The sequence below is a fragment of the Dama dama genome, chromosome 14, assembly GCF_033118175.1.
Source record: "Dama dama isolate Ldn47 chromosome 14, ASM3311817v1, whole genome shotgun sequence".
NCBI classification, from domain to species: domain Eukaryota; kingdom Metazoa; phylum Chordata; class Mammalia; order Artiodactyla; family Cervidae; genus Dama; species Dama dama.
The window spans coordinates 56,801,433-56,828,841 of NC_083694.1; the positions used below are offsets into that span (position 1 = coordinate 56,801,433).

The 27,409-nt window shown below is 34.1% G+C and overlaps 1 protein-coding gene across 5 annotated transcripts in view; it reads left to right on the forward strand.

Moving 5' to 3' along the window:
• Positions 1-27,409, forward strand: part of RALGPS2 (Ral GEF with PH domain and SH3 binding motif 2) — a 155,333-nt gene that overhangs the window by 116,466 nt on the left and 11,458 nt on the right. For 3 of the 5 annotated variants that reach the window (XM_061160802.1, XM_061160803.1, XM_061160805.1), the window contains 9 exons: positions 4,172-4,309; positions 5,378-5,468; positions 10,281-10,348; positions 11,690-11,825; positions 12,609-12,760; positions 15,936-15,990; positions 18,974-19,051; positions 20,632-20,737; positions 21,284-21,376. In XM_061160802.1, the coding sequence (XP_061016785.1) occupies positions 4,172-4,309; positions 5,378-5,468; positions 10,281-10,348; positions 11,690-11,825; positions 12,609-12,760; positions 15,936-15,990; positions 18,974-19,051; positions 20,632-20,737; positions 21,284-21,376 (917 nt within the window). The remainder of the gene's footprint in view (positions 1-4,171; positions 4,310-5,377; positions 5,469-10,280; positions 10,349-11,689; positions 11,826-12,608; positions 12,761-15,935; positions 15,991-18,973; positions 19,052-20,631; positions 20,738-21,283; positions 21,377-27,409) is intronic. The other 2 variants (XM_061160804.1, XM_061160806.1) reach the window with 1 other exon arrangement.

Consider the following 27,409-nt stretch of genomic DNA (forward strand, 5'->3'; position numbering starts at 1 on the left):
TTCCCAGCAACAGGGTCTTTTCCAGTGAGTCAGTTCTTCGCATCAGGTGGCCAAAGTATTGGAGTTTCAGCTTCAGCATCAATCCTTCCAATGAATATTCAGGACTGATTTCCTTTAGAATGGACTGGTTGGATCTCCTTGCAGTCCAAGGGACTCTCAAGAGTCTTCTCCAACACCATAGTTAAAAAGCATCAGTTCTTCAGTGCTCAGCTTTCTTTATAGTCCAACTGTCACATCCATACATGACCATTGGAAAAACCATAGCTCTGACTAAATGGACCTTTGTTGACAAAGTAATGTCTTTGCTTTTTTAATATGCTGTCTAGGTTGGTCATAACTTTTCTTCCAAGGAGCAAGCATCTTTTAATTTCATGGCTGCAGTCACCATCTGCAGTGATTTTGTAGCCCAAAAAAACAAAGTCTGTCACTGTTTCCATTGTTTCCCCATCCATTTGCCATGAAGTGATGGGACCAGATGCCGTGATCTTGGTTTTCTGAATGTTGAGTTTTAAGCCAACTTTTTCACTCTCCTCTTTCACTTTCATTAAGAGGCTGTTTAGTTCTTCTTCACTAGTTAGCAGTTCATCTCACTGACCAGGTTTGGAAAGTGGAATGGCAGGTGTGTAGGTACAAATTATGGTTAGTTTGGCATGTTAAATTGAAAATGAAAGTCAGGAGCTGTGTTCTATAGAGAAATTTGGAGAGTCATCAGCAATCAGGTGATGGTTGAGGCCTCAGAAATAAGACAATTCAGAAGTACTTGTAGAGTGAGAAGATTAATGACAGAACCATGGGGAATGCCAATTACAAGGGACCTGAGGAAATAGTAGAATCAAGAGAGGATGGAAGCGAGGCAAGTTCAAGCCAGTGAAGACTGAGAAACAAAGGGAGTGGTACAAATACAGCAGAGAGACTGAGTAATGGAGAGGAGGCCAGGGGAGATGTCTGAAGAATTAGGGTGAGAAGGTCATGTATGCCTTTGCCAGAGTAAGTTTCAGCAAGGAGACAGATGTGAATTTCACATGTTAGCATGCCTGGATCAGCAGAAACCTATATACTGTCAATTTGTGTATCAGTTGATACAGCTTTAAAACCCAATGTGGCACTGTCTTGTAAAGTTGAACATTATATATACCTGCATGTTTGTATAGATGTGTATATATCTCTCCTAGAGAAATTTTTGTACGTGTGCACCAGGAGACATGTACAAGAATGTCTATAGTAACAAGAAGGAAGGGGGCAAGTAACTCAAAACTCTTATCAAACAAAATGAATAAATTGTGATATAGTTACATATAGTTTATCCTCTTAAGGAATTACAGCTGTACTTAACAATATGAATGAGTCTCAGAAACAAAATAGTGATACAAAGCAATCGCAGACCATATTTTTAAAAACTTATCTAACAACCACTTATAAATCACTTATTGTGTACCCATTCTAACTCTACCAGTATTATCATCTAATCACACATATAAAAGTATGATTTTTTTAAAGCGCAAAAGTAAAATAAAATGTGCAGGAATACAGACATGTGCCTCAAAAAGAACAAGGGGAATAATCTTAAAATTAGAAATGGTAGTTCCCTCTAGACAGGAGGCAGAGAGATGACACAGGGAAAGAACATAAAGATGAGGCAACAGTACTGATATTGTAGCTCTTACATTGATGAGTATTTATTATATTATTAGATAACCAATATTATATGTTAAACTGTTAATTTTTAAAGATACAGTTATGATTCTCACACAAATAAAAAATGAATACATGTCAAAGGTTTTGTTTAAATCATTAAGTGTACAAGGGAATCGGGAAGATATTTACAACAACTTCAAGGGAAAAGTCAGAGTACTGCACATACATGCAGGCCATTGGGAATGCTGGAATGAATTTACAGATGGTTGCAAAATTGGTCAACATCCACAGGGCAGTAATCAGTTACATCCCACTGGACATAATTCATTGGCATTTTTATGGACAAGAATTTGTATTATTACCAGTTTTCAACAACTTATAAAATAGCTCAGGCCAAGAGCATGCACTGGAAACAGGATATACCTGGTAGTCTTTTTGCCTATTGCAAAGTCTATCACAATTTTTCCTGACACAAGTAAACTTCTATATGTACCAAATATTACATAAAAATAGAATGAAGGATAAAAAAAAATTAATTGTACCAGTTCGTATTTCTCTTTTAAGGTGTTTGTTGAAGAAGGCAGGCAAGAGTCCTATCTTGAGGAGGGGATCAGATTTAAAGGAAGGGTTGTTTTGCTTATGTTTTCTTAAATAGAGGAGATTTAAATGTGCATACTGGCTCTTGGAAAAGAGCCATGGAGTGTGAGTGACAGTGGAGGCAGCAGTGGATATGTTAAAAGGAGGCAGTAGAGATTACATTCAAAATCGCAGTTTAGATTTGGAAGAAAAAGAAGGGGATTCTTCTTCCTCTGAGATAGGAAGGAAAAAAGGGAGCTAGGCTACAGATTTATTTGAAGTCATAAAAAATAAAGTTGAGAGTCTCTAAAGAAAAAGAAGTATTTATGATAGATGGCTTAAAGAATACTGTTAAGATTTACTAAATGGAAAAGGAATGATACTGGAATGAGTAAAAGGATTACCATTGCCAACTTTTTACATTGTGTTAAACACCAGTTGTCTGGAATATTGGTCAGGATTTTCATTTTTTAAAGTGCAAGATAGAGTAACCACCTGAATGAGTTTATTATCTTAAGCAGATAAGATATAAAATACAAAAGATTTTCAATAAAGAGATTAGAAAGTCTTAAAAATTATCGAGTTAATGATACAGATACTGTAATTGTTTGTAACAGTGTAATTTAAAAAAAAAAAAAAAAAAACCTTGGAGTACACATGTATACTCTGAGATCCAACTCTGTCACTAACAATTCATGTGGTGTTAGGCACTTCCTTAATATCTGTGGACCTTAGAGTGTTTGCCTATGAAAAGAGAGATTTGGACTTGACAGTTTCTCAATTCCTTTCTTGGAATCTGTGAGAAAACTAAAGAACCGTTGACACTGACCTGAATATAAGATAATGATTTAGATGGGCAGAGCTGAGTTCAGGTATCATTTAAGATGGAAGAACCAACATGAGAAAAAAACATCGGGCTTATTTGGAAGGCAATAGGTACATCATTTTGGTTGCACTTAATTCTGAGAGTTCATGAACAGGGAGTAATGATTTCAAAGTAGGAACATGTTGCCTTTTACACTTTACGCGTGCATAGTAAACTCTCAGGAAATATTTTCTGTAGATGTGACTTTGAAATCCAGAGCTAGGACAACTGAATTATTTGGGAGAATGTATTATTTTTGTTGGTACAGAAAAAGAGCAAGGTTAACTTCAATGTGTAGTTAGTAGAACTATTTCAAAAATCCATCTGTTAATCTTTAATAAAAACAAGACGTTGCTACTAGAACGAGACAGTTTTCAAAGTAATTAAGAATCGAGGCTTCTCTGGTCCTCTAGAGGTTAAGAAACTACCTTCCAACGTGGAGAGGGAGGAGAGCACAGGTTCGATCCCTGGTGGAGGAACTGGGATCTCATGTGTTATGGGGACAGCTGGACCCAAGTGCTCTGGAGTCTACACACCTCAGCGAAGAGCCTGTGTGCCACAACCCAGACCCAGTGCAGCCAAATAAATAAATATTTAAAAGGAAAAAAAGAGTAAGACTCAAGTGATAGTTACCCACTCAAGGCAAGCATGTATAGAACTAATATTAAGTTAACTGCCTCATGGCAGGGAAGTGGTTAGGCTGGCTAACTTAAAACTTCTTCAGGAAAAAAAAAAAAAAAACTTCTTCAGGCTGTACCAAAACTTGCAAAATAGGTACTAGTGTATAGACATAAAAACCAAGGTTCGGAAATTAGAATAATTATCTTTATTTTATACAGAGGCAGAGCCAGTTCAGGAGTTCATCTTCTTTCCATTAAGACCCGTAGGTAGGTAGGTACTGGAGTTCCTAACTTCAGCTTTAAGTTGTGTGTCTGACCTGGACTCCACAGAAATCTAGGCCTTAGTGGTCATGTTTTAACACAGTATTAATAATGAATATATTTTAAATACGGCATATATTGAAATATAGCTATAAACAAATTATACTCATCCGAACAAGTAGGAAAACACTCATTTATCTTAATTTTGTTCCAGGTATCTATCTGTCTGATTTAACATACATTGATTCAGCATATCCATCAACTGGCAGCATTCTAGAAAATGAACAAAGATCAAACTTGATGAATAACATCCTTAGAATAATTTCTGATTTACAGCAGTCCTGTGAATATGGTGAGTTTCCGGGATTCATTTATAAAGGTTGATTCATTTACACAGGTTGCTGGCCACTTTTCACATAGCAGCGTACATCATCCTAATGTAAGGGAAATAATGATTATGTCACTGTTGAGTGTTGAGCATCCTGTTTAAGATCTTGCTTTTAAGGAGTTCAAGTATTTCATATTTAAAATGCTAAGTTTTATCTTTTGCTCTTCTGCAATTTTGTAGCAACTTTGCTAAGATAATTTTCACAATTATTTTCTATTCTCTTCATCTCATTTGATCTCCCTGATCTATTATGTAAATATTTCTTTTATTTTTCAGTTAGGGAGTGAGCTGAGACTGTTGTAATAACAGTTGAGAAGCTTTCTTGAGTTCTGTGTTGAGTAGATAACCAGTTTTTGTCCAAGATGTATTTTATGGAAACACACATGTGGAAAGAACTTAGGCAACCCCAAGTGATTAGAAAAAAAAAAAACTTTATTATTTTAAAGTGTTTAAATGCTTTCAGTTTGATAGAAAATAAAGAGAGGCTTTTACAGCTATGTAATTTTAATGCTGTTTAAAAACAGTTTACAATTTGTTGTTATTTAACTTTAATCTCTTTTTTTATCCTTTTCTCAATTTTTTAACATAGCATCAAATTGTAATGTTAAATCAATCTTATTTGAAATTTCTAAGTAGGAGAGAAAAAAAACTACAAATGGGAGCCAGGCTTCTTTAAAAAAAAAAAAAAAAAAAAAACACAACCCTAAACTGCCTTACATCTTACACTTAAATGAGGTTTGAGTGTAAGTTACAATGATGGCTCTGATTTTTTTTATGAAATTTCTCAAATATGTGGGACTTTGTAAATGGAGCTGTTTTAATCTGTACAAACAGCATGCAACTGCAGTTTTCTAAATTACCTTCAGTTTTACATTAAATAACATTTACCTCAGTCATGTCCTTCTAGAGTTAATTTAAATTTTGGTGCTATGTTGCCTTAATTTACCTTTAAATATATTTTTCTCAGCTTAACTTTAGAAATTCTGCCTGAGATGTACTTTATCAGATAATTATTTATCATGTTTTGCCTAGATATCCCCATGTTGCCTCATGTCCAAAAATACCTGAACTCTGTTCAGTACATAGAAGAACTGCAAAAGTTTGTGGAAGATGATAATTACAAGTAGGTTGGATCTTCAGAAGTGGTTTGTATAATTGTGTCCTGTCCTCCACCCTTTCGTCTCTGTATTTAAACATCTAAATACTGCATCTTATCGTGCAAATACAGTTGTGCATTTACAGTGGTAAAGTTACCTATTCACGTGAATTTTTTAAATCAGTCACTTGATGTGACTGAGCCAGTATACAAGTACGTCATCTGTTCTTCTATTAAAAAGCATTGTATGTTTCTCAACTTGTTGAGAGCTGATGTTTGATAGTTCTAGTTTTACATTTCTTCCTTTCTCCATTGAAGCATTGAATATCTTTATGGAAATGTATCTTTTAATAGACTGAAAAATTAATGAAACAGTACATGAATGGAAAAATTGCTCCTCAACACAATTTTTAATTTGTCTTCAGTTATTTTTGTGTATTGAGAGAATATTGAACCTTCTGGACTCTGAATTAGAGACATATTAATATTTGTCCAATAGAATACCACACTTGTCCTTTCCTCTATTCAAGCAAGTCCTTCATTAAAGGTTTTCAAAACTTACTTTTAAAACAGCTGATATCCATGTCTTTTTGCTTAACCATTCTCAATCCTACCCAGTGGAAAAGGGATTTTTTCATTATTAACCCTTTTTATTTTTCTGGAGTAGGAAATACAACCCACTCCAGTATTCTTGCCTGAAAATTTCCTTAGACAGAGGAGCCTAGTGGGCTACAGTCCATGGAGTCACAGAGTCAGACATGACTGAGCACACACACATTCACATTTATTTTTCAGTAGTGTTCTTTACATCATGACTACCAGGTTTGTTTGGTTTTTTTTTTAAGATAGAAGGATAAAAAAGTTATTTCTCTTGAGGCTTTTCATTTTCCTTGCAGCTTCATTTATTTAAAAAAAATTTTTTTTGCTGTTTCTAAGCTTTCAAATTTAACTTTGTGTCTGCCACAAATATTTTTTCCAGTAAAAGATTATACTTTAAATTTTTATCAAAGTAAAAGATAAGGTTATTTTTTAATATTAATGCATTATACACAAAAGTTTTCTTACACTGTGCGATAGTAATTATCAGCTTCTTTGTTCCTTAAATTTCAACATTTTTTAAAGAATTCTGGAGGACAGAATTGGTATACATAATAAAAGGCTAGAGATTCCAGAAAACAACTGAAAATAACTTTTCTTCAAATATCAAATATATTGAGAAGCTCTGTACATATACTTAAAATGTATCTGAAGCTTTATTTATATTTGAAAACACCTTTATTGCCATCGTCTTCACCATACTGTATCATTACCACTTTATCTTTCTGTATCAATTTTTGTTTTACAGAAAGTTTTTACAGGGTAATTCATTTGAAAATGTATGAGGTCAGTGCATCAGCTTTTTAATAATCTTGACAGCGTTTCACAGATCTGATCCCCTAGATTGTAAGTTTCTTGAGTGTGATGGTCTCTGTCATATTTATCACTTATTTCTTTCATCTCTCTACTGACATAGCATAAAACACTCATATTTTGTCCCGTTGGGTACAGGAGATTATCTTAAAACTCAAAACATGAGTAAGTCATTATTAAAATTTCTGTGTCTGTCTCAAGAAACTTAATGGATTTTTTTAAAAGTTAAAGTTTAACTCTTACAGTAGAAAGTGAGAGTCGCTCAGTCACGTCAGACTCTTTGCGACCCCATGGACTATACAATCCATGGAATTCTCCAGGCCAGAATGCTAAAGATTCTCCATGGGAATCTTCCCAACCCAGGGGTCGAACCCAGGTCTTCTGCATTGCAAGTGGATTCTTTACCAGCTGAGCCACCAGGGAAGCCCAAGCATATTGGAGTGGGTAGCCCCTTCTCCAGCAGATCTTCCCAACCCAGGAATTGAACCGGAGTCTCCTGTCTGCAGGCGGATTCTTTCCCAACCGAGCCATCAGGGAAGCCCCTTCAGTAGAAGTGAAGTCTAAGAAATTGTTGTATAAATACAGAGTATGGTGAATTTTAATGCTGAAAGGATAGAGCTAACTAAGCTGTTAAGTAGTTTTAGCTGTCTGTATCCTGGCATGAGAGCTTCTTTTTGGTAGGAAAGTGGATGCTGTTATACTGATTTTTGTTTTCATGAGTTAACTAGAACTCAGGCAGCCTTCCCATTATGCTCATTGTGTGTTAGTCACTTAGTCTAGTCCAACTTTTGCAACCCATGGTCTGTAGCCCATCAGGTTCCTCTGTCCATGGAATTCTCCAGGCAAGAATACTGGAGTGATTGCCATTTCCATCTCCAAGGGATCTTCCTGACCAAGGGATTGAACCCAGGTCTTCTGCATTGCAGGCAGATTCTTTACCATCTGAGCTACAGGGAAGTCCCATTATATTCGTAAACAAATATTTATTCAGCTTTTGCTGTAGGTGAATGCTAGCTGCTGGGATTACAAAACAAATAATTACAAAATAGTTCAAAGAGTATTATACTAGAGATGTGCCGAGGATGCTGTGGGAACATAGATGTGGGGAGACCTAACTCAGCTTTAACTGGGAAAAATGAAGAGAAAATAAACATGAGCAGCTTCGGGTGACCATCTTACCTTAGTCTGCATCTTAGCAGGTGAGTTGCTCCACATGAAGAGTTAGGAAAGGTGTTTCAGGGATGGAACCATCAGTGGAATAGGGTGGGAAGCTATGTTTGCTTGGGGAACTACAAGTCACTTGGTAGTATTGGAGAATCTTACGGGAAGCTGAAGAAGATAGTGTTTTCCTAAAGATGCAGTTGTGTTGCATGAACCTACTGATTAAATGTGTTCAAAATCAGAGCATTTTAACATAAGAGCTATTAAGGTCATAAGTTGGGAAAAATGGATTTTATGATGAAAGATTTAAATAAAAATGACTTTTTATTTATCCATAAGCCTCTGTTTTTGGCAGTTTGATCTACATAGGCAGCCAGTATCAATATTACAAGTTACATGGCGTGCGTTTTAATCAGGGTGAAAATCTTTCGAAGTTATTTCATTTTAATACTGAGCATAATATCTTTTGGAGAAGGAAATGGCAACCCACCCCAGTATTCTTGCCTGGAGAATCCCAAGGACAGAGGAGCCTGGTGGGCTGCCATCTATGAGGTCGCACAGTCAGACACCACTGTAATCACTTAGCAACAGCAGCAGCATAATATCTTTTCTTAGTGAATCAGCATCACTGTTATATATAGTGTTTTGATGATGATATAGGCAACTGACACTGACTATCCTGTGCAGTTTAAGATGCTTCCACTTTTTATATTGCTGTCAGTTATCAGCCATTATTAATAGCAATGTGATTCTCCAATAGCCTCCTTTCTGTTCCTTTCTATTTTGGTTCTGTGTTAGGAAACTGTACTTAATTTGTTTACTTCTTTGTCTTCCACCTTCTAGACTGTGCGCTTCCAAAGGGGAGAGACACCTGTCCATTTAGTGTCCATTATATTCCTGAGAGAATATAATGGAGAACAGTGCTGAGAGAACAGTGCCTGACACAAAACAGGTGTTCAGTGAAGGAATATAGCATAGTCTGAAGCTCACATAATTAAAGTCAGCTACCCTGTAATAAGAAAAAGAGCAGAGAGTTCTGGTTAATCATACATCTGTTCAGTACATGTACTTTACATGGTTAAGTAATTAGTGTACAATTATATATGATTTCTTCTTTAGGATATCAAAGACATTGATAAAAAGTTAAGCACCTATAATAGATTTATCATTATAATATCATTTGTATTATGCAGTTTCATAAAAAATTCCAGTTGGTAGGATGCTGAAAAATAAAGTCTTTATTAATTTCCAGACAAATGCTTAATAATATTACAGAGTACACCAAAGTATATTTCCTGGACTACACCAAAATATTTTCTACAACTGCTTTAGTATCCTATTTCCTGAAACCGTTTCTACTGATAGGAATTATAACCTCTTTTTGCTGCAGAACTCAAAATTGATACATTTTCCTAAATGGAACTTGTGTGTGTGTGTGTGTGTGTGTGTGTGTGTGTGTGTGTGTGTGTGCTCAGTCACGTCTGACTCTTTGTGACCCCATAGACTATAGCCTGCCAGGCTTCTTTGTCCATGGAATTTTCCAGGCAAGAATACTGGAGTGGGTTACCATTTCCTTGTCCAAAGGATCTTCCTGATCCTGGGATTGAACCCAGGTCTGTTGTGTCTCCTGCATTGGCAGGCAGATTCTTTACCACTGAACCACTTTAATTTCCAACTAATAAACTCTGACTTAGAAAAGGGACTTATCAGGGATTTTGTAAACAGCCTTTTTATTTGTATAGATAGATCTTTCTTTTGATAATTTATTTTTTGGATGGTTAGTTTTAAATAAGGTGTTGTGTTTTTTGTTTTTTTTTTTTTTAATTTTCAGTGCTACAGAGACCATTAGCCCATCCAATAAGGATTCTAGAAAGAATTAGCATAATTTAATGAAATGTGGGAAAGTTACTGAACTTATTTGCCTTGTACCAATATAACCTCAGGTTAAATCACCTTTTAGTCATTCACCAAATAGCTTTAAATGTGTTGAGTTGTTTGGCAGTTTTGAGGTTCTTGGGAGAGCTATCTCTGTTTTTGAATATGAGGTTTTGATGTTTTTCCCTCTCTAATATTTCCTGGAATCACTGTAAGATCAGCTTTGTATGAAAGAGAAAGGGGACTTAATTAAGATTACCCTTGAAGAAAAATACACAGTTGAGGTTATTTTATAAAAAATGTTTTTAGGCTTTTGGTAGAAAAATACATGATTTTAATGTTATTTTGTCAAATATTAATCATTCTATGTGTTTTTTCCTTTTTGAAATTCAGGCTTTCATTAAAGATAGAACCAGGGACAAGCACACCACGTTCTGCTGCTTCCAGGGAGGATTTAGTAGGTTAGTGCGGCTTTCTCTTGTTACTGAGTAATCAACCAGATAACCTCATAAGACAGAAGGGATATACTCCAAAGTGAGTAAGTGCGTAGCACATTTTATTCTGCCTGCACAGTTTTAGTTTTGGTATTAAAATATATCTTTTTCTGTTTGGTTTTTCTGTTTTTTTCATTAAAAAGTTGTCACGTGTGGTTTGTCAGTAATATGCAAATTAATATGCCAAGTAATCAAGAGTAATAGATATAACCAACAGAAAATAATAAGTGCTTATGAATTATCAACTCTTTTTTCATTAAGTATACACTGTATGAGGCAGTAAGGGTTAATTATGTTAGAAATGTTTCTGGTCTAAGTAAAAAATTTACTAATTTGAATAATTATAGGAGTCAATTTTAGTGGCTTAATTTTTTTTTTAATTTCACTCTAATGCTGGACCAAGTACTGAAAAGAATGGTCATAGTCTCTTAATTTATCTGTTGGGATTTATATGTATGTAAATAATCTAAAAACATAAAATTGAAGAGAATTTTTTAAAGAAATCATAGACAATACCTTGTTTAATATTCCAAATACAGATCTTGGCACTAAGCTTTGTATCATTATATATCCTAAAAATATTTGGAGGCCCGTCTAGTAAGGCGTGAAGAAAACGGGGAGCAGAACCATGGCAGTAGCTACCGGGGAGAGTGTCCAAGCAGAGGAAGTCATTCCAGGCTACATCTATTTAAATTTGCTTTTCTTTTCATTCTTAAAGTGATATTTTGCTTGTAAAGCAACTGTACACCAATAAAAAATGTTTTAAAGTGTTACTTTGCAAATCTGTGTACTTTCAAGTTCCACTTTTTTAATTTCCAGAAACATGAGCAGTCAGTATAGATTTAAATTGTAATTTGAATCCTTGACCTACTCTACACATTCTGTATCTAAGAAGCTGAAACTAAGAGTGAAGTCGTAATGTGTAAAATTAAATGAGCACTGAACTAAGATTCAGAAGACCTAAGGGTTTAGTCCAGGTTTCATGTGTGATATGAGACCCTTATACCATCTCTTCTAATTACACTGCTTCCTCTATAAATAGGGAAAATATTTATACTGGCTACTTAGGGCAAGTAAAATAGATAGAAATTAATAGATATTGTTTGTTTTGAGGTTTTGTGTTTTACGACTCAGAAACTAATATTTCTTATGTTCAGTCAGTTAAATGGAATTAATATTACCTTAAATTAAACCACAATATTTCATATCAGAGGATTTCAAATAAAGCAATCTTTCTAAACCATTTAACAGTTTCTGTCTGTCTCTCTCTGTATCTCTGTCTCTCTCTTTTTTCATTTAACCGTTAAGGTCCTGAAGTAGGAGCATCTCCACAAAGCGGAAGAAAAAGCATGGCCGCTGAAGGAGCCTTACTGCCGCAGACACCGCCATCCCCTCGGAACCTGATTCAGCACGGACATAGAAAGTGCCACAGCCTGGGTTACAAGTCAGCGCTTCTGATTTTCTCTTGCAAAGTTCTATGTATTTCATTGGATTTCTTTTCTACTTATTTCACTAGTTGGACAGAAAATAGTGTCCTTGCGTAGTTTTATTTATGTAACACACAGTAGTCTTTTTCTGATTTAGTAAAATATCTTGTTTGCATAAAGGCATTTATTTCTTCCTTACCTTAATTTGGAAATGAGGTTTTTCCAATAGTGCTTTCACATTTTGGGGGATAAAAATGAACATTACAGGTCATCATCATAAATAAAATCAGGAAAGCAAACACTATTTCTGTTTTAAATTATAACTTGTATCATGAGGCATTGCTTGTCCTAACCAAAACAAGTCACCATAAAGCATATAAAAACTGTTCTTTTTATAACAAAATACAAAGAAGGGGAAACTGTCTTTTTGTTTAGCTTTACAAGATTGTTTCCTCAAAATGGACCCCACGGTTCACCTTTGCCATGATTTTTGTGAACATTTAATAGACATTTTCCAAAAGTGAATGTGAAAATAGTTTTTAATGAACCCAAGCATCAAGATAAAGTATTTTCTGTTATATAGGTAGATATGGCCTGGTTTTCTAAAAAAATTTTCCCTAAGCTGTTGGCTTGAGGCTTTCATGGTAAAATCTGTGTGTTCATTAGTATGAGAGTTCAGAAGTAAGTTCAGGATAGCAGGTACATCTTTTATATCCTGAATCTTTATGTAAGAGTATCTTTTATATACTGAATCAGTAACAGTAATGAAAGATATGAAAAATATTTCTCTTTGTTTCCAGTTTCATTCATAAAATGAACACAGCAGAGTTTAAGAGTGCAACGTTCCCAAATGCAGGGCCAAGACATCTATTAGATGATAGCGTCATGGAGCCCCATGCACCATCTCGAGGCCAAGCTGAAAGCTCTACTCTTTCTAGTGGAATATCAATAGGTGAGAAATAATTCTCTGAGAGGGTTCCAACTTATGTAAAATCAGACTTCTAAGAAAACTCAGCTGGAAAAGCATGACTAACCCTACTACAAGTAGAAAAAATAATTGATAAAAGCTAAGTAGCAAAGTGTGGATATAAGATCACATTACTAGTAGCTGCTAAAATTAATAATTTAAGATTGTTTGAAAAGTGCTTGATGTTTTTGACTTCAAAAGGGGAGGCATTCGAGGAATGGTGGGGAAGAGAACAGGCACTGTTTGAATTGGTTACTGCATGTAGTTGGAATGTAGGAATGAGGAAAGGGGCAGATGAGTTATGATTCCCAGTTTTTTTTTAGATTAAGCAGCTAGTTAGATGGTGGTGCTGTTACCTAGGCAGAGAACATTAGAAGAGCAGCCATTTGTAGGTATTGAGGTATTTGTAAAGGGTGACTAGGTTTGGGGAATTAAAATTTCCATTTTGGACATGTTTCTACCGTATTGAGTTGTCAAGTAGGTAATCGACTATATGAATATGAAGCTTAAAGAGGTAAAGTCACATCTATAGATACAGGTATAAGAATTAACGTATTTAGTATCTTAAGCCATGAGACCAGATAAGGTCACAGAGGGAGAGGATATAAATAAATAAGAGTAGACATGCTAACATTTGGAGGTGTCATTTTTTTTTAAATGGTCACCCATCAGAGGAAACTACAAGTGAGGGACCATTGAAGTAGGGAGAAAAGCAGTGTGGTATCACAAAAGCCCAGTAGAGGAAGGATCTCTGAAGGGAGGGATGTATTGAATGTATCCATATCAAGTGCACAAAAGAGAAAATAAGATGAGAACAGGAGTTGATCACTGAATTTGCAAAATAAAAGTCACTTGGTGACCTTGACTGGATTTGCTTTATAGAATACTGTGGGCAAAGCCCTGGCTGGAGTAGATTAGAGAATGAGAGGTAAGAAAATAGAGATAGCTATCGGGACTGGAAAAGGACGTGAAGTTAAGAAGAATTTGTTTGTTTTTACTTCCTAAACTGTTATTTATTTTCTGAACCTTCTAGCTGAGCATAATTTCTTTGGATAGTTAGGAAATCCCTATATGATGCTATTTTTATGTTTTAAAATAAAGGAGGAAAATGTCTTCTCTGATTAACTGCCAAGGTTGCTCAAGGGCTTAGTCTATTACTATTAATACGATCATCTCAATATTGATGAACAATCAGTAGAAAGAAATGTAGTAGTTCATTTTCTTGAACATATTGACTTCTTTTAACACTTGCAAGTTTTCGAACCCTGAAATTGCTTTGGAGCTGGAAAGCTTCATTCAGCAGTTTTATTCCAGTATTTCCCTTTTTATAAATGCAAATGATGCAAAATTTACAAAACAGAAGACACGTTGGTCACCTGAAATATCTCTTCATTAATACTGTAAATTGCCTATATGCAAATATTAACTTCAATCTGAAAAGTAGTACACAGAATAATTTTGCAAAAGAGAGAGGAAGAAGCTTTTTCTAGTTAAAAAAATGTGTTCTGGAATCTAGAATGTTACTTTAAGCAAAAAAAAAAAAGTAATTTTAAAAATTATAGCTCTCAATTTAGTATAAAATATTTGCCTTTTCTGTAATACTTATAAATATTATAATGATGATGATTCTCTATTTGTGACTTTTACTTTCCATAGATGTTCTTTTGGTTACCACAAGATAGTTATCTAATTATTTCATTCCATTACAGTTAATGTCTTATTTTAGAGAACTGTCTTTTAGAACAAGAAGGGGCTAATTCAATTTTTGCCTTTGTATTTATTGTTTAATTATTCCAAGGCTAAGTAGGTAAACAGTAAGGATTGTTATATCCTTATTTATAAATTAAGAACATTAGACATAGGCATTACTTTCCAGGGTGTTTCCTTTAAACCTTTAACATTCTGAAAAGAAAGTTTATAACCATAGCTGGTAGTTATTAATATACACACGCAATTCATAATAACAAAAAGATTTTTTCCTTAGCTGTAACTTTTACATACAATATTAATTTATGTCTTGGAGGCTCTGAGAAAGTACCCTGGAACAATTAACCAGTGCTTGGAACTGTGGCCTCTAACATTTTCTAACATGACATATATGTCCTGGATAACCCAGAACAGTCTTGCCCAGCTGAAGGAGGCATATCTACTCGAAGTCCATGCTTCTGGAAGAAACTTGTTTTCTACAAATGTCATACTTATTGCTTAAATTTTCGGTCTTTATCACATAATATTCTACACATCAAAAAGAACATACAAGCCTCCACTACCAACAGCAGATTACATCCAATTTCTTATCTGAGCCACACAACCAGAAAATTATTTCAGTAATTGTTAGTACTTCCAAGGATGGTACATAACTTGTACCATTCTACATGCATGGAAGAGGTGTTAAATCCATCACACATAATGGGTTCTTTATAGTATTCGAGTTTGAGCCTCTCAAAGAACCCTGGTTATGAAAGTCTGATAGATGACTCAATGTGATACACAAAGGACAAATTAATTATTGAATATCTTTAAAATAAATTTTAAATCAACCTAAGCTGTTTTGGACTCTCCAAGTTCTTTCCCCTCCATTTAAGCTAATTTAAAACTTTTCTATTTTAACTGATATTCTGGGTCTCTAAGAGAAAGTTTTTACATTGTTATGGTACGTTTTTTTTTTTTCCTTAAGGATTCCATCTTCTTCTGCCTTGCCTCTAAAGACAAAAGTTGAATTTCATTGAGTTTTTCATCCTTAGGATAGTAATGGGTTTTTTAAAAAAAAAATGCAAAAGGAAGTATACCATGAACCTCTAAGGAATTTGTAATTATATTGGTCTTAAATTATGACAAACAAAATTGTGTACTTATATGTGTATTTATATGTACTTATTCTCCGATGGTAGAAAAAATGTTTACTAATGTAATCGATTTAAGCCATAAGTATACATATAAAAATGTTTTACGCTGTTTTGTTTCTTTGTGTAGACTTGTCAACTCTATTCTAATATATTGCAAAATAAATCAAGCACAATGATATTGGAATGAAGAATTGATATGTAGATGTTCACCCACAAATAATGTGAATAAGCACAGCTAGAGTATTTACTTTTAAAAAGTAAAATCTAAACTATAATTATGATGTTTGAAAAAATAAGGTAACTTTTGATTTTAGGTAGCAGTGATGGCTCTGAACTAAGTGAAGAGACTTCATGGCCTGCTTTTGAAAGGTAAGAAAAATTGTCCATTTAAACTGTTTTGAGTTTATTTGTTTATTTTTAAGTATATGATGTTTCCCAAGTGGTTCAGTGGTAAAGAATCCACCTGCCAGTGCAAGAGAGGTGGGTTCAATCCATGGGTTGGGAAAATCCCCTGGAAAGGGAAATGGCAACCCACTCCAGTATCCCTACCTGGGAAATCCCACAGAGAGAGGAGCCCGGGCTACAGTCAACGGGCTCTCAAAAGAGTTGGACTTGACTTGGGGACTAAACAATGACAACAAAGTATATGATAATGTGAATTTTAAGACATAATATTTATTACATATAAAAGGACTATTTAGGCTTCCTGCTGGTGGCAGAAATTAAAAGTTAATACGTAAGCCTGGAATTCAGTATTATCTAGTAAAGACATTTTATTTGGTGACTTGACACATATATTTGATTTTTAGTACATTTTAAATTGTAACTGAAAAGTAATAATAATCAGGGCTTCCCTGGTGGCTCAGTGGTAGAGAATCTGCCTGCCAATGCAGGAAACACAGGTTAGATCTCTGATCTGGAAGGATCCCACATGCCTCAGAGCAACTAAGCCCGGACATTACAACTACTGAGCCTGTGCTCTGGAGTCCGGTAGCCACAACTACTAAAGCCCACGCACTCTCGAGCCTGGTGCTCCACAGCCAGAGAAGCCACGACAGTGAAGCCTGCGTACCGCACCTGGAGAGGTGGCCCCCGCTGTCCACAGCTAAAGGAAAGCCCGCACAGCAACAAAGACCCAGCAGAGCCAAAAATAAGGTTTTTTTTAAATAAATAAATAAAATATGAAAAGATAACTTAAAAAAATAACCAATCATAGTCAGCTTACCTACTTAACATGTACAAAAGTAAAATCTTTTCCTTAAATTCTGGTTTATTTAAGTAATTTTAAGGTATTTAGTGAAATGATCAGTTTCATTCTCTGCTAATTTATACATTTTAAATTATACTCTAAATAAGTAGGTAAAAGTTTGAATTTAAATTGTCATTAATTAAAAGGTTCCAGAAAGCACACAGACACATACTTAAATAAATAATATAAGTCACATTCTGCTCTCTTTCCCTTGACGCTTTAATCTATAAAAGCTGTCATCTGCTTGCAGCAAATATGCTGTGTTGATCTTTCAGTATAAGATTTTTCTGAAAATGTAGGCAAGCAGAGCAAATAATTGTTATTTAATAAATATCCATTCGAATTTTGCTGTCTTTGATCATTTTAGTTCTGCCATTGTCATGCTAAAATATTTGAACCTTGAGTAGAATAATTGCTCCTTTTGTGTATGCACTAAGCAATAAGTTTCTGAGCAATCAGACTAGGGTGAATTTTGAATGTCATATTAAAATTGATGAAGTTGAAAATATTTAGTTACCTAACTCCCTACCAGTCACTTTTTAATAGAAGCAGTTATACTCGCTATACATCTGAAATTGAACTATACGTATTTCAGTTGGTTAATTTCATGTTGTTATTGGAAAAGTAGGTCCTTGTTCTTGAAGCTTCGTGAAAATTTCTTACCATGGTGATAAAGACTTTAATTGCATATTCAATATTTCGAAATACTTTTGAACACTTCTAACTACCAGTGTTCTTAAGTATTATTCTCTTTGTTTTGGGAAATTTTTAACAATTTGTTTTTACATATTATTTCTCTTCCACGTTTTTATGTCAGTCTCTTTATTTGGGTTTGCCTGAATCAGGAAGATCGCAAGAGTTGCCTCTGGCATGCTGTCTGTACAAATTGTTTTGTTAGTTCTCTCCCTCTAGTAAGAACATAGTATCATCAAAAGTTGATTATAGTGTATTGTATTTAGATAAAAAATGTTGATGGCATGAGAAGTAATCAAGTAACCAGAATGGTGTTGTGTTAAATAATCTGTTCTTATCCCACCAGGTTACTTAAGGACGATGGTATTTAACAGTGTTACCGTCACATCTCAAAATAGTATTTTTCTTTTGACAAATGTTTTGCTTTGCAGACATTTGCAGCCAAAAATATCTACTGTGCTTTTGCCAAGTTTAAATCAGTGGCTCTTTTGAACACTTTGAAATCAAATCAGTGCTGCCCAGCAAGATTCAAACATGAAATATTAAAAAGTGAATAAAGAATTGGGATTTAAAATACTGTTGTACTTGTGGACAATGAACTTTGAAAATAGACATCAAATATTTTGCCACTTAAGTTGCTAAAATAAAACTTTTGGTTTTAAATATCATTTATCAACAGTGCTACTTTTGGCTTTTTCTAGGCAAAGAAGTACCAGTGTTTCTGTGTGTGTGTTTGTTTACTTTGTTAAGTATCACATGCCATTTTGGATGAAAGTTAACTCATACCATTTTTTAAAAATCATTTACTGGCTTTATCGTGTATTTCTTGTAGTTGATGTGAAAATAAAATAAAGCCTATATTTTTACTCAGTTTATATATTTTAGTAGTATTTTTTTTTATTTAATATATAAGAGAAAGGAAAATAAGGTGTTTAGATCCCATTAATTTTAAGTTTTTAGATCACATTGCTTCTAGGTATCTTCATAGGGGCATATAATAAAAAATGATTATTCTATAAATTCAGGTACCATATGTAAAGTGGAATCCAAGAACTGGAATATAAACAAAAGGATTTCAGGCTTTGTTTGGATATAAATACTTCTTTAATTATTTTAGTAAATTTGTGAAAATGAATGTGTATATAAATACATGGTTTAAACTAAGAAGCAACCCTAAATATTTATAGTCAATGGTAGAAGAAAATAATAATTTAAAATCTGTGCTGCATGCTTTTTAAAAAAAAAAAAGGAGCAATAATATACTATCCTTTTGTAGGATTTAGAAAGCTGTGTCACACGAAAAAATTATTATGAAAGCTGTATTACACGAAATTATTATACTGTTCTAGGTTATTGATGATGATTTTGTGAATAAAAGTAATATATGCAATTTATAATGGAATCCAACAGGAACAGATTATACCATTCTCTCGGCCCGGTGACAAGAGTGGCACGAAATGGCTATCGAAGCCACATGAAGGCCAGCAGGTACAATCCCCCTGCATTCAGGGGTCACAGAACTCCCCTCTGGTGGTGGTGACTGGCTTTCATAATTGTGGTCTCACATTACTTCTGTTCTTTCTCAGCTAATTGGTTTCAAAGCTAAATAAAATGCCCGTGAAAACGTTTTTCCAAGGTTTAACCTAGAGATAAATTTGAAGTATTCTTTCTGATCCACAGAGCTAATTGCTAAAACTTGCATCTTTATGTCACATTCTTTAAATACTTCAAATCAGTAGCTTTTTAACTGCACAGGTCTTTCTAACGTTGCTGATTGTTAGAGGAGCAGTGCAAAAACCCACTTGTTTTTCAAAGGCTGCAATCAAAGAATTTACTACATTCAGTTTGTCTTTTTTAAGGATTTTTCAGATTAACTGCAGGTCTGAATTTAAACAAGTCTGTTTTATGAAATAATATTTGTGTATTTAACTCATGTTCATTCGGTTGTTTACCTAGTTAATCCTGATCTCCTTCTGCACTACATTAGCTGCTGAAGAAAATAAAGATGGTAGATTGATTGGGGACTGGAGGTTAATGGTAGTGAATAATCAACCAATTCTCATAAGACAATGCAATAGCAAACATTTTAAAGTTAATTTTATGTCAGTTTAATAGTGTCTAATCTCCTTGGATATAAATAGCTCCAGCATGAAATTTCTAGTGGTTTCTAGGTTTTTAAGTCATTGAGAACACCTAAACAATCAAAAAGAGATAAACTGGCAAACTTCAGTTTTCATCACTGTTGTAGGAATTCTGCAGCTCACGTCAAATCACTGGAGAATGAGAGATTTTTTTTTTTTCATCAGTGTATATGTTTTAATTGACTCATAAAAATTGTTCTTATCTTAACTATAGGACCTTAAATGAGTTGGGGAAAGATATTTAAATGTTTGATTATTCTGTGATGGTTTTCTTAAGATACAAGAAAAAGCAATCTTGAGTTTTAGTTATTCCTTTCTTGCAGAGTTGTTAGGCTATAATCACTTAGATGCACTGATGACATTAAAATGTCATTAAATTTTATTGCAGAAAGTTTGATTTTTTTTAATATGTTGTTAATTGCCTTTTTTACTTCTCTCACCTACTTTAGAATTGAGCATGGGTTTTCTTTTGCTTTTTTTCCTTTTTTGATTTTCTGATATTTTTATTTTGAGTTTTATATGCCTAAAAAGACTTTTAACATATAGAATCCTCACCTTTCCTACCAGGACTTGAGTTTCTTCTGGGGAAAAAAGGTTTCAGCAGTGCTGCAGTATGGCATGTTGAGAAGAAAAGTCTTGAATCCCTAATTTACTCTTTACTAAAGTGAATCGCTGTATTCTTTCTGGATTATGCTTGTTCAGATGTGCAGTAAAATGTGTTTTTTAACCATCTGCTGACTTTAATAACTGCCTGATTCATTTTGTGACAGCTTGTAAATTTCAGATCAGTAAACCTTTATAATTGTCAGTGTCTTCTCATTCTGAATAAAGTAACAGTCTTAAAATTGAAAATAATTACATTTTATTTAAATACCTACTTGATAATTACTCAAGTGCTTATATGTTCTTTTCTTTTCATTTTTATAGTTCTGCGGAATCAGAGGATTTGGCAGTACATCTATATCCAGGGGCTGTTACTATTCAAGGTGTTCTCAGGAGAAAAACTTTGTTAAAAGAAGGCAAGAAGCCTACAGTAAGAATTATTTTATATTTTAAAACATGTCTAAAAATAAGCAAATGAATAAGACCCTAAAAAAATATGAAGACAAATGAAACAAAACCAGATATATAATACATTTGAAATAATTTAAAATATACCTTTCCATCACAATGTTATTTAAAGTGTTATTATACCTACTACGTATTAATAGATTTTGGTTAAATTATACACTTAAGGTGTTTAAATCAAGATGCTCCTGTACTTCTCTTTGCTCCCTAATATAGTTCTTTGAGAATTTTGAAAGTATATCCTGTTAAGGAGTATTTTTAGAAGGAATAGAAAATAGAGAGCGAAAAACTCTAAAAAACAGAATTCAGCCAATTTTGTTTTGTCAGTCTTAAGTAGAATGTATCAAGTAGACGTGGTAAGAATATTTGAGATAAAGATTTCAAAAGTGATGAAACTCAAAGCCAAGGTGGTGGAAGTGAAGTGGAGCTAAGGATCTTTGGCAATGAGGAACAGAGTGACTGAGAAGCCGGTAGCATTTGAGTAGTATATTCCTGTGTCTGTCCTCTCCAGGTAGCATCTTGGACAAAATACTGGGCGGCTTTGTGTGGGACGCAGCTTTTCTACTATGCTGCCAAGTCTCTAAAGGCTACAGAAAGAAAACATGTAAGTATTCCTGTTCCAAGTCTTTAGCATAGTTTCACAGCCTCTATGTAGTTGTAAGAAAAGTAGTCCTAATGGGATGTGAGGGTTTGGGGTTTTTTCCCCACTTTCTAAGCCAGAAGTTCTTAGACTTTCTTTGTATGAGTATTGTAATGGAATTATTTTTGTTTGGTAATAACCATCCCAAGAAAGGTCTTGGAATAACTTGCATATTTTGAAGTTCCTTTTTTAAATACTGTTTTTCCTTTGCAAATGTCAAAACTGCACCCTGCCGTTATCTTATCTTCATGTCCAAGCCCTCCCAAACCTGGGGGTTTTTGTTCAGAAAAATGGTTGAAAACTGTTGCCTTGGAGTGTCATTTCCTGATTTGTAAAGTATTGAAAAATTAGGACCAGCATCTGCAGTTCTTTCCATCTCAGCCTCTGATTGAGTGATTTTTTCCAACAGTGAAGAGGAATAATAGTTACTAAGGTTACTGTGGTCACCTTCTTATGCTTGAAAAAAGCCTCGAAAAGCTCTTTTCTTGTAGAATCTTGCTATAAATGTAGAATCTTGGTATAAATCTTCTTTTGCATGCTGTTCTGCTTTTGTATGCCACTGATACACTATTTGAAAGGAAAATTTTCCGTTTTGCATTATCTCTTGGAGAGGAATTTATTTATAAATTGTGTATTTTGAGGGTGGGGGGAATTAAGTGGTTTACCATATTGAGGAAAGGTAAGGAAGACACTGAAAAAAAAATTAAGTTCTTTACTATTTATAAATTACCTAGTGATACTGTGTAATTCAGAAACGCCCCCTTTTTTTTCTTTTTGGCAATTATCACTTTATTTTTTTTTCCCTCACAATGGCTGACTCTTAAAAACAATAATATACATATTGCATGTGTATATTTTAATATCAGGTATTACTTCACCAAATACTTTGACTAAATTTACTAGGATTTGGTGTTTTATTGTTGTTTTGTTTTTTTCCTTTTAGTAAGAAAATCCCTAGTTTGAAGTTTGGTTGGATGAGGCCAGTTATAAGTTCAACTTCAAAAATTATCATTATGCAGAGAAGCTTTTCTTTATTCTCACAGTTTAGCCCTTTAATCAAACTAGGGATAGAGAAGAACACAGTTGTGGTTTACATGAATGTGGGAAGTGCTGTAATAAGATAGCATCACCTGCCTTTCTTTATCAGCTGTACCCATACCCTGTTGCTGTCCTGAATTTATGTTAATCATTGCCTTGCTTTTCTTTAGAGTTTGCCACTTAGGTTTCCTTAAATAATACATTGCATCATTTTTTAATTGTATCTGGATTGTACCTAAAAGGCACCAACCTTTTTGCTCAACATTATAAATGTCTAGATCTAGTCCTCACATTGAGGTGAAGGACTGTTTTTTTATATTCTAGTCAAATAGACTAGAATGCCCACATACCTGACAAAGCTACAGTTTAGTTTCACTAGAATGTTTTGCAAAGTAATTGCCTCTGGTTAGTATTGCTGTACTCAAAGGAGGGGGGAAAAAAGAGGTTAATATAGCTAAATTATCATCTTCAGATATAGTTAACTGTTCACTTAGCCACTTTGAGAGACTTGGCTAGATTTCACTTAGTTGCCTATTATAAGGAAGTAAAATGTATACATTTTTTTGTTTGTTTTTTCCTAACTTTAATTAGAAGCCAAACTAGAGAATTGATAAAATAACTGAATTTGTCATCTAATACATATGTTAAGTATATTTTTGTGTTTGGTATTGGTACTTATACAGCTAGTTTGGGTTTTTAATTATATGAAGTGATAAATAATGCATTTGAAATGTTTAGATATTAGAGCCTAGTGGGCTGTGAGGAAGCCAGATTGAGTGCCAAGGAAATGGACTGTGTTCCTCATCTTTTCTAGTTTAAACTGTTAAGATTAAAGAAAGAATGATAATAACAAAGCAGTATAGAAACAAGTCCATGTTTATATTTATCCAATTTTAGGATAGAAAAGGGCACAGAACTAAAAGCAGTGGAGAAAAAGATTTTTAATCATTTTCAAACAAAAGTTAACATGCAAACTGAAAGAAAATATTGGCTATATATAAGCAGTAAATGTGGGATTAAAATATATAAACAGAGCATCACCTGTGTGGTGTTCTTGTCAAAAATTTAATCATGAGGAAGCAACCAAATCCACATCATGGAACATTGTGTAAGACCACTGGCTTAGATTCTTAAGACTAAAATTTGACAGTTGGAGTAGGGTAGAGGGACAGAAGGAATATTCTAGATTAAGAGAAACTTTAAAAGAGTCTTGATAACTAAATTCAGTGTATGTACCTTGGTCTAATCTTGGAGGTGATTTTTTTAAGCTATAAAGTTCATAATTAGGACAATCAAAGAAATTATAGTAATGGACTTTATATGATTATGTCTATTAAATTTCTTAAATGTGAATCATTGTGATTGTATAGTAATATCAGTATATTCTTAGAAGATAGATGTTGAAATATTTAGGGTTCAATATTATGTCTGACGCTTACATTGAAATGTTCAAAGAGATCAAGCAAATGCAAAATGTATATATATGGGTAATCCTTGTAGCATTCTTTCAACTTCTCTGTAGTTTGAACTTTTTCAAAATTAAAAGCTGGAGGAGGAAAAAAGTCACTAGTAAAAGTATATCTGTTCCTATATGTAAGTAAATGCAGGAGGAAGAAATCTGGAAGCCTGCACCTGTTTTATTACTTTCTAAAGTATGAATTTTTTTTTTTTTTTTTTTTTTTGCACATGAGGAAAAGAGCAGACTTGGGAATAGACAAGAGAGGAGTATGTCTTCTTAATGTTTTAAAATGAAATAATTCACTATAAAAATATTTTTAATGAAAGCATATTCATCATAACTTTTAAAAGTTTGCAGATATCTTTGAACCTCTCTGCATAGTAATGAGTGAATAAATACTGTTAGATAAGATAAAAACCAATTCTACACCTGAAAAAGAAGTCTGTAACATGTATAAAGACCTTCCACAGCTCAGTAAGAATAAAACAACAGTAGAAGGATGAAATAGGGAGATAAAAAGAAAGTGAATATAAATGGTTAATATACATGAAAAGGTGATGAACCTCACTAGTTATTAAAAAGGCAGATTAAAGAAGATGCTTTTTTTGACCATTAGGCAGAAATTTTAAAGATTGATAATGTAGCATTGGCCATGATGTAGGGAAACAGACTATGACCCACAATTGGCAGAAATTTAAATTGATATTTTTTTGTGGTGGACAGTCCTACTCAGCATTTAACTTAATAACCAGTGACTCTTTTTCTGAAAATCTGTTCTATGAAAAATCATTAAGCTAGTGCACAAATATCTATAGAAGAATATTCCTGTTATATTTATAGTATCAGCAATCTGCAAACACTGAAAATACTTATTATTAAGGAAATACTGATAGGTAAAAACCACAAGTCAGAGTATAAGTATACCCCCATTTGTATATGAAAACCAACAACGACAAGAAAGTCTTTGATGTAATGCAGAGAGAAAGGTCCAGAGGACTACACCCCAAAGGATGGTAAATTCTGGGAGCAGGATGAGGTTCAGCTGGTGGTCGAGGGCATTTGGACTCTGTGAATGGGCTTATATTGCTTGAGTTTTTATTATTGCTGAAAAAAGCAATTGATGCAGAGGTTTTGGGGTCTAAGAAAAGATATTAGAAAATCATGCTGTATGCTTTGACATAAACTATAAACTGTCGATCAGCTATGTATTGCCAATTTGATTCTTCATAGTATTGTTGTTGCTAAATCATGTCCAACTCTTTTGCAACCCCATAGACTGTAGCCCTCCAGGCTCCTCTGTCTATGAGATTTCCCAGGCAAGAATCCTGGAGTGAGTTGCCATTCCTTCTCCAAGGGATCTTCCTGGCCCAGGGACTGAACCTGTGTCTCATGCATTGGCAGGCGGATTCTTTACTGCTGAGCCACCAGGGAAGCCCTCTTCATCTTATTAAAGCTTCCTAATTCCTTTAGCTTTCATTTTTGCTGTAACCATGTTGTTAAAAATAATGTGATATGTTCCTTCTTTTTCCCATTTCTTTAAAATTGTGAAATACATACATGCAGAAGAAGATACATTGTATACGTGTATATTTTAAAGAATAATAAATAAAATAAACACGTATATAACTCCACCCCACATAAGACAGAGCATTGTCAGAACCATCCAAGTCTTCCCAGATAGCATCTTCTTCCTTCCTTATCAGCCATGATAAGGATCTTAGTTCCCAGACCAAGAATCAGACCCATGACCCCTGCATTGCAGAATCTTAACCACTGGATCACCAGGGAAGTCCATAAACTTGTGATTTTAGTGTATATACCCCAGATTATTAATGTTTGAAATAATTTTTTCATGTTGACTAGTTATTTGTGTTTCTTCTATAAAATGCCTGGATAATTATTTTGCTTATTGAATAATTTGTTTTCTTACTAATTGGTAAAAATTTCCTTATATATTCTGGATACTTATTAGCAATTATGTATTACTAATATCTTCTTCCAATTTGTTCAGTTTTTTTTCACTCTCTTTGTGATCTTTTAGTGAATGGTTCTTAGTTTTAAAGTAATAAAATTTATCTTTTATGCTTAATACTTTCTGAGTCGTATTTTTTAAATCCTTCTCTAACGTGAGATCATCAAAATGTTCTATATTTTCTACTGGTAAAGTTTTACAGTTTGCTTTAAAATCATTGACCCACTTGAAGTCAGAGGAAGGTGTATGTGAGATGTGCTATGAAATAGGCACTTATTTTTATTTATCTGCCTGGGTAAGTTATTTTCCTGGCACCATGTGTTGAACAGTCCATTCTTTCTTTGCTGGTCTGCAGAGCCCATTCTTGTCGTTTGAGTTTGCCTCAGGGTTCACAGATTGCTTTCTAGACTTCCATTGCCCTGTCAAGTCTGTCCTTGTCCTAGTAACTCACAGTCTCAGTTACTGTAGATTTGTAAGTCTTGTTGTGTAGCAAGGCAAGTCCTGCCTAATTCTTCAGGAGCATCTTGGCTGCTTCTGATCCTTTGTCTTAAACACACATTTTAGAATCAGCTTCTCAAGTTCCCACATAAAACCCTATGGAAATTTTTATTGAAATGACACTGAATCTGTAGATCAATTAAGGGTGAATTGACATCTTTACAACACTGACCCTTTTTCTTCATCTCATGGTATTTCTCTGTTGATTTAGGTCTTCTTGAATGTCTTTTGACTGTTACACTTTCCTGTATGTCTTTTGTTACATATATTTCTAGGTACCTTTCTTAGAAGTGACTTTTATAGTTCTAGTGTATAAAAGTCATCTAGCAGATGACTTTTATAGTGATCTTTTCCAAGCATCCTTGCTCATTTTTCTTATTAATTTGGTGGATTTTCTGAATGGATAATACTATCTGCGAGTAATGGCAGTTTTATTTCTTCCTCATGCTTATACCTTTTATTTCTTTTTTTGTTATCTTATTATGCTGACTAGGTCTTCCAATTCAGCATTGGATGGAAGTAACAATGGTGGGCATCCTTGTCTTGAAACTGATTTTGAAATGTTTTTAGCATTTTACCCTTGAGTGTGTATTGCAGAATTTTAGTTTGGGTTTTATTTTATTTTGTGTTTTTCTTTCCTGTATACTTTGTTCAGGTTTTTTGTTTTGTTTTTTTTTTTTTCAGTCGGAGGGGTGGAGGTGGGGTGTCATTTGTTTTTTTTTTTGTTTGTTTGGTAGGTACTGTTGAATTCCTTGGAATTTTCTAATTCAATAACAATACCTACCAAACAAACAAAAAAATAAATTCCATTCCAAGTCTACCACAAATATGCATTATATTTTAACAAATGCTTTTATTTCACATCAACTGAGTTGATCATATTTGAGTTGTGGCTCCTGGGCTCCAGAGTACAGGCTCAGTAGTTGTAGCACATGGGCTTGGTTGCTCCACGGCATGTGGAATCTTCCTGAATCAAGGATCGAACCTGTCTCTCCTGCATCGACAGGTGGACTCTTTACCACTGAGCCAC